Source organism: Ranitomeya imitator, chromosome 2 (assembly GCF_032444005.1).
Source record: "Ranitomeya imitator isolate aRanImi1 chromosome 2, aRanImi1.pri, whole genome shotgun sequence".
NCBI lineage: Eukaryota > Metazoa > Chordata > Amphibia > Anura > Dendrobatidae > Ranitomeya > Ranitomeya imitator.
The window spans coordinates 478637015-478651261 of NC_091283.1; the positions used below are offsets into that span (position 1 = coordinate 478637015).

At 42.2% G+C, this 14247-nt stretch overlaps 1 protein-coding gene across 1 annotated transcript in view; it reads left to right on the forward strand.

Moving 5' to 3' along the window:
- SMARCD2 (SWI/SNF related BAF chromatin remodeling complex subunit D2) overlaps positions 1-13142 on the forward strand; it is a 66125-nt gene extending 52983 nt beyond the window's left edge. Inside the window, exons 6-13 of the mRNA XM_069751321.1 lie at positions 2899-2994; positions 5400-5501; positions 5959-6120; positions 7311-7408; positions 7503-7638; positions 7755-7877; positions 8457-8558; positions 11038-13142. Of these exons, the coding sequence (XP_069607422.1) occupies positions 2899-2994; positions 5400-5501; positions 5959-6120; positions 7311-7408; positions 7503-7638; positions 7755-7877; positions 8457-8558; positions 11038-11091 (873 nt within the window). The 3' untranslated portion in view covers positions 11092-13142. The remainder of the gene's footprint in view (positions 1-2898; positions 2995-5399; positions 5502-5958; positions 6121-7310; positions 7409-7502; positions 7639-7754; positions 7878-8456; positions 8559-11037) is intronic.
- Positions 13143-14247: the final 1105 nt, after the last annotated feature.

The following is a 14247-nucleotide window of genomic DNA, read 5'->3' on the forward strand; positions in this document are numbered from 1 at the left end:
TTCAGAGACCGGCGTCTCTGAAACGCGCATCCCTGAAGAAGGAGACCGGCGTCTCTGAAAATGCGTAGGATAGAGGTCCGTACCGCACTGTGCACACATCACTGGGTTGTAGTAGCGGTCACGTGGGTCACTACGTCAGACAGGTCCTGCACTCCAGCCGGAACTGCCGCTCGTACTACACGCGGCGCCGGCATTACTGGACCCCGCTATCATCTGCAGCCTGGTGAGTGGTGGGTGCAGCCACTGATTTTGCTAAAGACTTCGCTGAAGACTTTTCTTCATTGCATATTTCATTGCACTGGATTATTACCTGCATCCAGGAGAACTTCAACACGGCGGGTAAGAACATACTTTCCCACCGGCACGGACTAACACTGCGTGCAGGTTAATTATTCTCAGCTAGCTTTTAGGGAGATATATATATATATATATATTTTTTTTTTTTGCTTGATTTTATGGATACCATTTAAATATTGGAGCTTTTTTAGATTGTATGATTACAGGCACTACTATATTGTGGATATATATTTGACACACTAGTGGCTTTTTCCTTAGCGCGAACCTAATGTACTCACGTATATTTTCCTTTTGGGCACTGAGTCCCTAAAGGAAGCTAAGGAAATTAATGAAAGGGTTAGGCTGGGGTCACACTTGCGTGTGTGATGCGAGAAACTCGCACAAGTGTCTTGTATCAATACCCGACACTGCCGCCGGCACTCGGAACGGAGTGTTCAGCTACATAGAAATACATGCAGCCGCACGCTCCGGCCCCGAGTGCCGGCGGCAGTGCCTCGTATTGATGCGAGAGACGTGCGCAAGTTTCTAGCATCACACTCGCAAGTGTGACCCCAGCCTTATTGTCATCTTCTATATTCAGGAGCACATCGCTCTTCTGCCTTGCAGCTTTCTGCATGCTGACAGATGGTGTGCACTTGAATATTGATACTTTGGACCAGCAGCAATGCTGAGTCGCTGGTCTGAACTGTGCGCTCTAGTGTTGAATGCAGAAGTAGCTTTTGCCTGCTGGAAGAGTGCACTGATCACCTTCAAAGCGATCCAGCCAGCTTTGGAGAGGCACTTGCAAGCTCAACAAAAATGAGCTTGTAAGCGTGTTTCATGCCTAGGAAACCAGCCATCGCTGATAGACTGCAGAGGTGGCTGTTAACATAGGAAATAAGCTGTAAACAATACAATTATACGTCTTTCTATTATTCACTGCAGAAAGAATTTTTTTAAACAGATAAAGTTTATTAAGAAATAACAGGTTGAAGTGCACATCACATTACAGCATACGAAGGAGATAATCACGCACAGTGTATACATCCGTATACAAAGAAGACAATATTAAAAGTATATCCACATGTCATATGCAGCATACAGAAGTTCTGTACAATGAGTGCAGATATGAAGCAGATCTGAGTAGAAACAAATCCAACAATAACACAAGAGAAAAAAATCAATCAACTTCTTCTGCTGTGTGTCTGTCTGATTCCATCGATGGTAAAGGGAACCCAAGAAATATGCTTGAGGTGACACAGGGACAACACTAAGCAGTCAGAAGGGACTCAACCCGTCTACCCCAGCTTTCAGTATTCTTAACATGGAAGGCCAACATATTTAATTACATTTTTTAAAAGCATAGTGAAGATTCCCTGACTATTTCAATTCAGCAATGGTGGGTAGTCTATGAGACATCCACTGCCCAACCTTACACTTCAGACCAATAAACAAAGACTCAATCAGGTATCAAGGACTACTGTTCAGGGACAATAAACAAAAGGCAGGCCCCAGGTCCTCTGTGCCGAACATCCCCATGCTGTCATGTAGAAATCTAGCCACCTGGGCCAGTACTCTCCAATCACTGGCCAACTCCACAGGAGGTTAAAGCATGTTTCTGAGCCCATATGCCACTTGGGGGCCACATTTGGAAGCTAAGGGTGAACCCTTTACATTTTGGCTGTGGGATAAAAGGTACAATGTAGGATGAAGAACTTGTGTGGTTCTCTCAGAATATCTTGGAGAGACCAACTTTGTGTTCTCCAAAGTGAGCTCCCATTGTTCATCAGATATGAGGCCTACATATGACTTTCAATCCTATCTCTCACGCTCATGTGACGGCCTAGTACGTTCAGCCAGTAGCAGAGCAAGCAAGACAGAATTTTTAACAAGAGATAAATCACAAAGTTGTGTGTTTTTACGAATACTTTTTAATTTTGCCCACTTATGATGAGAAAACCCCATAAAGACTGATTTATTCCTGAGTTTCAAGAGGTTGTCTACGACTGAACTGCCCCTTTTTCACAGCTAAATTCATAATGATAAAATTAAAAAACATACCTCCTTTCGGAGAAGCGCCACTCTTCCAATACGATACGATACACTTTATTGATCCCGTGGGAAATTATGGATATTGCAGTATCCTGCAATATTGCAGCTCTGTCTCCTAGTGGACTTGTGATTAGTTGCAGGGTTCACATGACATAACACTGTGCCAAAATTAGAGGAGTAGAGTCAGTCCAAGAGGTAAGTATATGATTTTTTAAATTCTTTAAAGGGCATTTTAGCGCTTAATAAAAGGGTGGTCCAGCGATGGACAACCCCTTAGAAGTCTGTTTTTCATGTGCGCCCCCTTAGTGGTGGCCAATAATAACCCAAATAAGAACTTGAACTTGAATGGTGGGGTGAAGCATAGGAAAGGGTTTGAAGCACCATGGGCAAATAAGTCATTTAGTTGCAAGCCATGATTGTAGTGACAGGTAATACAGCTCCTATATGGCATCTGATATACACATAGCTGATGCTGGGTACAACTACAAAATAGTAATGTTATGCGACATTTAACAAGTATTGATAGATCAGAGTTAGTCTCTTACTTATACAGTATTCCTACATTTGCAGCCCAGCAAGCAGAAAAGGAAGTTCTCTTCATTCTTTAAAAGTCTTGTTATCGAGCTAGACAAGGACCTTTACGGACCAGATAACCACTTGGTGGAGGTAAGCGAAATAAAGGGCATTGGTCCAGATGGCAGTGTTCTCTGTATACCTATAGATATCGTTTGGGCACGATTTCTACACATTTCTGTGTGTCGCTCTAGGGTACAGCATTTACATACATTGAGATCAATCACATGCATTAATAAAATATATGCTGGAAAAAATATAAAAAATAGTAACATAACTTATACCAATGTGATCTGTCCGTGTGAGCTTGTAACTAGTACATTCTAAGCACTCAAACAGTGGAAGTATCCTACAATTATGGCGGCCAATCGGTATGCCAGTTAAAAAAAGGCTCCGTAATTTCCTTTATAGGGTTAATATCCTATATATTAAAGTGTACCCCCAATCTTATTACGTGGCTGGATGTTAACATGCTGTAATAAAGGCCACATCCACCTACACAACTATTTTTGTATTTGATCAAATGCATCCAAACTTTAAAAGTAAAAAGTCTTAATTAAAACAACCATCCTTATCGGAAAAGAAATCTGACTATACATTTCTCATGTACTGTCGTCCAAATTGGTGCCCTCGATTTGCCTCCCACAGCTTCTGCTCAGATCGGCCTTCATTCCTCCTGCATCCATTATGGCTACTAGTGACAAGGTAAGTCCAGATCACATATCCCCCTTGTCTCTCCTGTGCGTTGGGATACGAAAGGCAGTGGAGGCTTAGTTTATCCTTGCCACTGCACTGCTCACGCCATCTTAGATGCAGGAGAATTAACTGCGATCTCACCAGAAGAGGCTGCGGGAAGCAAATGGAGGTAGTGTAATTATACTTTAGAAATGTATGGTCACCTTTTATTCCCAAGGATCACTGTAACAAACTCTTACTGTTTTTATTGTCAGCTCCTATATAAATTTATGTGTTTCCATGGTAACAGGCTACAAGCCTGTAACCTGATCCTGCAGTCTTAAGGTACCGTCACACATAACGATATCGTTAACGATATCGTTGCTTTTTGTGACGTAGCAACGATATCGTTAACGAAATCGTTATGTGTGACAGCGACCAACGATCAGGCCCCTGCTGGGAGATCGTTGGTGAATGATCAGGACTTTATTTCGTCGCTGGATCACCCGCCGACATCGCTGAATCGGCGTGTGTTACGCCGATTCAGCGATGTCTTCACTGGTAACCAGGGTAAATATCGGGTTCTTAAGCGCAGGGCCGCGCTTAGTAACCCGATGTTTACCCTGGTTACCATTGTAAATGTAAAAAAAACAAACACTACATACTTACATTCCGGTGTCTGGTCACGTCCCCTGCCATCAGTTCCCACACTGACTGTGAGCGCCAGCCGCCGTAAAGCAGAGCACAGCGGTGTCGTCACCGCTGTGCTTTACGGCCGGCGCTCAGTCAGTGCGGGAAGCTGAAGGCAAGGGACGTGACCAGACATCGGAATGTAAGTATGTTGTGTTTGTCTTTTTTACATTTACAGTAAATCCACTTTAACCAGGGTAAACATCGGGTTACTAAGCGCGGCCCTGCGCCTAGTTCCCCGATGTTTACCCTGGTTACCCGGGGACTTCGGGATCGTTGGACGCTGGAGAGCTGTCTGTGTGACAGCTCTCCAGCGACCAAACAGCGACGCTGCAGCGATCGAAATCGTTGTCTAGATTGCTGCAGCGTCGCTAAATGTGACGGTACCTTTACTCCCTACCATCTGTCTTCAGCTTGCTCACCTATTATACCTAGTCAAATAAATATGCTTAAAGCGGTACTCCAACCTAAGCAAAATATTATCTGGCAAGTGCATCTCTTGGAGTCATCATTGTAAGGCTAGTTTCCTTTATTTTCTTTTGTCTGTGGGAGCGCTCAGCTAAGTCCCAGAGGTGGTTCCCACACCGATGTAGCAGTTATCACCTATCTAATACACAGGTGTTAAAGAGGTTGCCCAGTACTTTAGCATTGATTGTCTATCATTAGGATAGGTCATCAATGTCTTATCGATGGGGATGTGACATGCGGCACCCCGATGGTGGCGGATGGAACTGCACAGCACTGTTGACAGAATAGTAGCCACAGCCGGGTACTGCACATCCGCCCCTATTCATATCATTAGGAGTATGATGTGCAGCAAGTGGCTGCGGATACTATTACATCGACAGTGCTGCACTGCTGTAACTCAGCAGCTACTGTGAACAGCTGATCGTGGGCTCAGGGTGTCACACCCCACCATTGATCAGACATTGATGACCTATCCTAAGGATAGATAATCAGTGTTAAAGTACCAGACAATCTCCTTAACTGGTTTGGGGTCTAATACCCCTTTAATATAGAGTGTGGCACAGATGAATACAGCCTGCTCATTCTCTTCTGGTCTGTAGCGATAGTAAAAATAATAGCATTGAGGTGACAGATGCATTATTCTTATTATCATCTGCCTCTTACAGTGGCACAGGATGGCCACCACACAGGAGACGGATGGCTTCCAGGTGAAGCGTCCCGGAGATGTGAACGTGAAGTGTACTCTGCTCCTTATGCTGGATCATCAGGTAAGACCTGAAAAAAGGAAGAAGAAACAGGGCATGCTAATACAGAATTATGAGCTGAAAATCCATTGCGTATTGCAGTAGCAGCATTTTAGATGAGATTTCCTGAAATGCCATCCAGACACTGAAGAGAAAATCCTCAGCACATTTCACGTTGCCATTCGGAGGATATAATGTGAAGGCATACATTTTCACTATGGATTTTCGGTTGCTTATAACGGCTGGTATCAGAATCTGGTTCTTGCAGGTCAAAACAAGTAACAGACACATAGGCCAAAATGTGGTGTGATTAGAAGTAGTAAGACTCCTGAAATAGACGGCATGTGTTGTGTGGCTCCTGTGGACCTCACCAGTAGTAGTCCATGCTCAAAAGTGCAACACGTGGACTAGATATTGATTTGAGTGGGATGTATACAGTTAATGCAAATGTTTTCTCTTTTCTTCCATATTACGATGGCAGCCTCCTCAGTATAAGTTGGACACTCGCTTGGCGCGCTTGCTGGGTGTTCACACTCAGACCCGAGCCAACATCATGCAGGCTCTGTGGCTGTATATTAAGACTAACAAGCTGCAAGACAGTCATGAGAAGGAATACATCAACTGCAATCGCTACTTCAGACAGGTAGGAGAGTCATCAAATGCTGATCACTGAGAAGCCAAAGCCAAGTCCTCACATATGTTAGTACTGCTGCAGGGGCGTAAGTCTAGAGCTACTTCTCATTCACAAGACTATGGGCATGTATTCTGCATTAGAACCAACATCCTTAAATGGTTTGTCTCAAGTTTGAAAATTATCTTTCCAATCGTTGGGGGTCCAACTGCTGAGACCCCCACCGATCCCAAGAACTGGAGCCCTTAAGATCCCCATGTGAATGGAACAGTGGTCAATAACGTGCACATCCACTCCATTCATTCTTGTGGGAATGCACAATGCTTGGCTATTTCTGTAAGTCCAGTTAAGAATAAATGATACTCTGGAACTCTCTACCCCAACACATCAGACTCTCGCCTACCATAGAAACCTTCAAAAAGAACCTGAAGACTCACCTCTTCCGACAAGCCTACAGCCTGCAGTGATCCTCAACCTACTGAATCGCCACACAACCAGTTCTACCCTCTCCCAGTGTATCCTCACCCATCCCCTGCAGAACTGTGAGCCCTCGCGGGCAGTGTCCTCCCTCCTTATGTACCTGTGTGCCTTGTTTTTTGCTCATGTTTAATGTATTTGTCTATATTTGCTCCCTTTTTCACATGTAAAGTGCCATGGAATAAATGGTGCTATAAAAATGTATAATAATAATAATGATGTGGATTATCGACCACTGCTCCATTCACATGGGACCCTGAAGAGCCTCAGTTATTGGGATCATAGGGGGTCACAGCGGTTTAGCTCCCAGCGATAACAAAATGATCCCCTATTTAGGGGATAACTTGAAAATACCCCTTTTAAGGTTATTACTCAGCTGAATACACCGTTATGGGCAGAAGGCCAGATAATGTGTATGTGTATATGTATATGGGCCTTCATCTGTTAGGGAAAGCAGGGATCAAAGACTCGACCCATCTTTTCTCCAGGGAATAAGCTGCCGCCAGAACTATCTGGCAGCTGCTTACTATGTTCTTATTGAAAACACATGAACACTCTGCTGAGCTGAACGTTCATGTGTATGGGGGACTGGAAGAGATTGTTGTCAGCCAAGCAAGCGTTGAGCCGACAGGTATTACATGTGTATGGCCATTTTAGGATTATTTATCTACTACTCTCCTCCTTATGTCTCTTCTCGTGCTTCCTCGTCTGATCTTTTCCCACAGATATTTAACTGCATCCGAATGAGATTCTCAGACATTCCCATGAAGTTAGCCAGTCTCTTGCAGCACCCAGACCCTATAATAATTAATCACAGCATTAGGTAAGTGCACTTATGACAAATGGGATAATCCTTTCTAATAAAAAAATAACCTAATACACAAGCTTACTTTTATGTTATTCACCGTTTTGCCTAGTGTTGACCCAAACGATCAGAAGAAGACGGCCTGTTATGACATTGAGGTTGAAGTGGATGACCCTCTAAAGTCCCAAATGAGCAACTTTCTTGCATCTACTACAAACCAGCAGGAGATCGCCAGCCTAGATACCAAGGTCAGACTCATCAATCTTTGCCAAAATCCATATACCAACCTGTTCTCTTCCGTCTATTAATTGCACTCTTGGATGCTTGACTTTTAAATGTATTTTCTGACTTTTACCCCTTTCAGATTCACGAGACAATCGAATCCATCAACCAGCTGAAGACACAGCGAGACTTCATGCTAAGCTTCAGCAATGATCCACAGGAATTTATCCAAGACTGGCTGAAATCTCAAAGCAGAGACCTCAAGGTAATGTTAAAAATCTATTCACTTTCATTGGTTTTAGGCATGACGAAAGCCCCGTATATATAGATTAGACGAACTTTGGCCAAACCTGCCAATGTCGATGGGTTTGGCCAACAGTAAAATGTGTTTGGGGACTCTTGACAGATTATTGTCTGGGAAGTTAAGGATCTGACGTACGATTCTTTTGCTCACTCTGAGTCAACCTGACACCAGACATGTCTGGTAGTTGCCCTCTCAAACAGCACAGAAGCACTTGGTCAAGTGAATGCTCCTGTATATGGGAGAGATGGCCGAAATAGCTGCTGGACAAACAATAAGGCAAACTATCGTTCAGCTAACATATCTAAGGTGAATTTTTATACATTAAAGTGGATGTCCATCAGTATCAGATCCATGGGGGTCTGACACCAAGGGTATCCCACCTATCAGCTCTGGGGGCGCCTGGATGTAAATACTGTAGTCAATAGAGCTGTACTATTCATCACTAATCATGATCTCCTATCAATCAATATCATTATGAAGGAAAACACTAACAACTGATACAGGTGATTTATTACATTCCTGTTTTATTGATTATTTTAGATCATGACGGATATGATGGGAAATCCAGATGAGGAAAGACATTCAGAGTTTTATCAGCAGCCGTGGGCTCAAGAAGCTGTGGGAAGACACATCTACTTTAAGGTCAGTTTCTACAATTAAAAGATATCAACTCCTATCCCATTCATTACATCCCCTGTAACGGTGATAGTGATTAATAAATGCAGTTATGGAATAATGAAGAAAACTTAAGCTGGCCTTAGATATTAGACAGCAGGTGGCCAGACGATTGCTTGGCTAGCAACTATCTTGCCCAAAGTTCATACACACAAACTCTCAGCTCGACCGAGTTCGCCTTTGTTTTCAGTGGAAGTCCTATGGCTGCCTCTTAGCTCCAGGGATAAAAAAAGGATTTTGTGTTGAAATTCAACAGGCCGGATTATTCTCTGCCTCAACGTCATCTATTCACATCGCATTAAGTGGTTGGCTGTTCCTGTCGAAATCGGGAGGTTCGGCCTACTTTAACTAATGTGTAAGGGTGCCTTAACGGTGTGATGCCCTCTGTATGAAAATGGTGCACATGCAGAAAGCAGGCTCTCTTGTACCTTGAGGTTATTTGTACATGGTAAATGGTTCCACCCCAGTTACTAGCAATCTAGCTAGAGAAGATCAGGTCTCCATTAGTCAGAGCCAGCTGGGAACCAAGAGGAGAAGACAACAGTGGTTTATTACAGATTCTGTCTTCTCTTATTCAGGCTACTTATCGCAGCGAGAGCTGTGTAGCGTATACAAGCATTAACGAGGGTTGTGTAGTGGAGGACTTGTGGTATTGATGTGCAATACAGTATGGGGCATGTTTTTTGCAATGATTCATTATGGTAAATGGGCGTCACAGCATCCATCTGTACTGTACATCATAAGCATATATTGCAGCATTCAAAAATGCTATTTTATATTAGCCTTATAGCTGCTAAAATGTAGCAAGTCAAAAAAAATGGCGGATCATCAAGGAGGGCCTGTCACAAGGTCAGAAGTGACCAATTTTAACTCTTATTTTATTCCCACTGCTCCCTTGACTACGGTTTGTTTTGAAATCTACCATACAGGGGATTTTTTTTGTATTTAACCCCTTAGTGACGGAGCCAAATTTTTGAAATCTGACTAGTGCCACTTTATGTGGTAATAACTCTGCAACGCTTCAACAAATCCCAGTGATTTTGAGATTGTTTTTTCGTGACACATTATACTTTATGATAATGGTAAATTTAGGTCAATATGTTTTGTGTTTATTTATAAAAAATATGAAAAAATTGAGAAAAATGTTAAAAAATTAGCAATTTTCAAAGTTTGAATGATTATCCCTTTAATCCAGATGGTCATACCACAGCAAACCATTAATAAATAACATTTCCCACGTGTCTGCTTTACATCAGCATCATTTGTAAAATGTTTTTTTATTTTGTTAGCATTTTAGGAGGTTTAAAAATGTAGCAGCAATTTTCATTTTTTCAAGGAAATTTACAACATTTATTTTTTTAGGGACCTATCCATGTTTAAAGTGACTTTAGGGGTCTCATATATTGGGAAACCCCCAAACGTGATACCATTTTAAAAACAGCACCCCCTGACATATTGAAAACTGCTGTCAGGTAGTTTATTAACCCCTCAGGTGCTTTACAGGAATTAATGCAAAGTGGCATGACAGAAATGAAAATGTGTATTTTTACCACCTAAATGTCGGTAACTTCTGAACAGATTACAACAGCCGGCAGACTCTAAGGCCGCTATTTGGTCATGAATTGCCATCGCAAACATCAGGACCACACAATCATGACCTGAGGGTACCAGTTTGGTTAAATAGGAAGCCCCCACACTCTGTTAACCATTTATAATGTTGTAGTCACTATTGACAGCAGCATCTAAGGGGTTAAACAGATATGTACGGTGCCAACACTGATCGTGGCTGATGCAGAAAGTTGTCAGCTATAGTGCACAGCCGACAGCTGCTGGATTGTCACCTGTATGGGGAGGCTATTCTCTTAAATCTCAGGTCAGTTAAAAGACGTATTGGCGGTCATTAAGGGGTTAAAGCTAATTTTTATGGTCTTTGCCAAGAGGGCGATGCTCACAGGATTCCCTAGGGGGGGATCTATTCAGGCTGTTCAGCATAATTACCCTGTGAACAATGCCTCCTAGGAAAGACCGTACAAGTTTGCATGTTGGGGCTACTACATATAAAGGTCCATATGTCTGAACTCCAAGGCTGGAATAAAAAAAAAGACAATACTCTGACAAGCAGTGGGAGTAAAATAAGGGTAATACTATTTTCCACTTTTGACAGGTTTTCCTCCAGGCCCTAGAGCTGGTCATTAAGAATTTAGGAAGTGCTACCCGTTAGATAGTTGTCAGGGGCTGTTCTTTTACATTAACTATGTCTCCATCATCAATCACACCATAAATCTGCATGATCAATTTGGCCAAATGTGAATTTTTATTTCAATGGCAAAGCACAGAGTATCAGCACATAGAAATCCATACAGGCCTTGGCTGAGTGTGCATATTATTTCCTAAGTATTTTGCTTATCTCCTGTGGAAATTAATTTCACTATTTTTTTCCTTTTAGGTCCAGCAAAAGCGACAGGAACTTGAGCAGGTTCTGGGGATTCGTCTCACCTAAACTTTCTCCAGAACAAGCTTTCTATACATTCCATGTGCCTTGTTTTTATTGTCTTTTATCTGTTAATGTAAATCTTTGTTATGTACCCAATCACCTTGGAATGACTGTGTGACAGCTCTCAGGTACGATAGGATGTGCTGCCTTTGATTTATTTTTATAAATGCTTTGCTTTAGACCAGTGTTTCAAAAAATCCGGTCCTCACAGGTCATGTTTTCAAGATTTCCATAGTGTTGCACAGATGAGAGAATTCCTGAGGGCTTGATGAAACTTTCACCACCTGTGCAATACTAAGGAAATCCCGAGAACATGACCTGTGGGGTCCGTGAGGACTGGAGTTTGGGAAACACTGCTTTAGACAATCAGCAATGCCAAAGCTTAAATCAAAGTCATACATTAGTTTTATACAAATATTTCCACATAGAGCAATAGTCATCTGGTGGGTAGCGTCAGCATACGCACCGCACAGATTTACTACTAGAAGGTTAGGCTGGTTTGAGGGTATCACCACAACAGCTAGTAGGAATGGGATTTGCTACTGAAGCCACGTAATACAGTCACAACACACTCGAACAATACATGCAATGATTATTCAGTTTTTCTAAATATATAGTTTAAAGTGATATTTAGAGCAGGAATATTTGGCATTACATGCAGCTTTAAAAAGAATAAAAAATCTTCAGGAAGGAAAGAAAGTGATTGACGTAGCATCAGTGCTGCAGTACTGCATGGCCAGAATTGTGCCGTCATGCCAGAAACAGTGCTGCAAAAAAACAAAAAACTCCCAAAACTGCCATGTACAGATTGTGCAAAGCTGAATTTATCATTACTAGTTTCATAGAAGAGCTGCATCAAGTGGCTCTATTACATACCAAACCATTGGACGCCCACCCATCATGGGTTGTGTTGCTCCAAGTATGGGTCAGTGCAGAACAGTATGGGGACCTAAGGTTCATTCAGAAGAGCTACAGAAATGCTGCGGCCATCAGAAAGCAGTATCTGGTTCCATGCAAACCATCTTGGATCACTGAAGGTTCCACTAGTGATCAAAGTTTAGAGCAGCGGAACCATGGGAGATCCAGTTGGAATAAAACCCAATGCATAGACCTATCATAGCGCACTAAGCAGGGGATGCAAATAGTCAAAATACTATGTGCACCGTCTGTCTATGCCTAAATAGGGAATCAAAACATTTTTAACTTTTAGGCTGAATTCAGACATCCGTGTATCATTGTCCCCGATGCACAGACAGTCCACACGTCTCCTGACCCAAACTTAACAGCCTCATAGGGCTGCCAGTGTTTTCCTGAAGAGGCATTGCCATGGAAAAACTAAGCAGCATCTGAAAGACGGTGCGTGCAGCCTTAGTGAGTTTTTGAAAGGGCATTGTGCTGAGAGTAGTAGTTCTCATGCAATAGTCTGTATACATGGGCTGAAGTGCCAAACACAGATGACATTTTAGATCTTCACATTACCAAAGCTCAGGATTAACCCGGTGGAGATTCGCAAAACTTTGTAGGGTTGGAGTTTCTTTCTTCCTGCTTGTACATAGAGCAACATCCAAGTCAGTTTCTTACTAGTCAGTTTCCATGTATATTCATTAGATCAAACATATGTACCATTTGCACTATATTCTGGTGGAGGATGCTGGGTACAAGGGTTTTTGTTTAAAAAAAAAATTTTTTTTAGTAGTTTGAGGATATTGCGAAATGTTATGTTTTCCTCTTTCTAGGGGACTTAATATGCAAATTGCTAATATATAAGATCTTTGCACTACTTAGTCTAAGGTAAATCACCAGCAGCAATGTTTGTAAGAATATATTTGTTCCTTTTTCTGCTGGTGCGTCGTATCATTTCCTGTGTATAAAACATGACATCCCACAGCCAGCATAACCGAGGATGCATGGGATCGATGCTGTGAATTTGCCTTGCAAAATGTAATCAATTGTGCAATTTGGAGCCATATTGTTATTTTCTCAGGGCACGTCCTATGGATGGATGCAGATATGGGTTGTTCTTCCAGTTCTAATAGGAATTCTTACAAACCTTGTGATAGTTTATTCAGGAAAAGTTGTGATATAGGAACAAGGTATTTGCTTGAATGTATGTTAGGCTAGGCCACACTAGGGTCTGCTCTGGCAGGAGCCACTCCTCCCCCACCTACTCATTACCTGGATTATTGGATGAGGGCTATGGCGAAAGCCACACGGCCGTAAGTTGTAGACAAAGGTGTAAAATATTTACCCCTCCAAGTTATCAAAGCAGTTTGGCATAAATCACTTTGCAAGTCTCAACATTTTTGCGCAACTCGGAGATGTGCAGAAGTTGTGACAATTTGGCATTTCCATCAGCTCTGCGAAAACGAACAAACCACAATCCATGTAATCCATGACTAGCTGTGGTGTTCCTTATGCCAGAAACTTTACCCCAGTCACAGGCGTACATCTATTAATGACTCCAAAACGCCCCCTCATCAAGAAGACCAAGAAAAAAAAAAAAAAAGGGAAAAAAAAAAAAAAAAAAAAAAAAAAAAAAAAATCGCTGGTCTGAATGGATCGAGGCCATAGTTGTGACACAGATTTTACTACACAGTTTTACATAAATCACTGTAGAATATTTTTTCCCCCCTTATTCGTCCACAACAGTCCAGCCCCTTGTCTCTGGCTATGTTCACACTTGGCAGATTTATTGTAATAAATACTACATCTGAATGGAAGGTGTAGAAAATCCATTCACAAGCTACAGTAATCGCTCCACTCACATGTATGGCTCAGATGTTCAGCCGCAGAGATTTCTGCAGCATGTGAACATATCTTACAAATGGCACTGTATAGACAATTGCACATATTCTGTTCCCCTCAGGGGGCGAAAGGTGAAAAAAAAAAAAAAAAAAAAAAATCCATCCGTCTGAACTTACCAGATAGCAATGTAGCATTTTTTTTTGCATAAATACTTAAAGGATATGTAAAGAATTTGAGATTAGCGGGGGTGGACACCCACACCGGTCAATTGTATGGGGTGGAGCACCACAGCCATTCAGGTGAATGCGAGAGAATGTGCAGTACTCGGTAGTGGCCACTAAAAGTAGAAGACTGCCGTGTTCCTTCCATGTCACAGAGGGGTTATTTTATATCATACACGGAACCTGTCCACAGTTT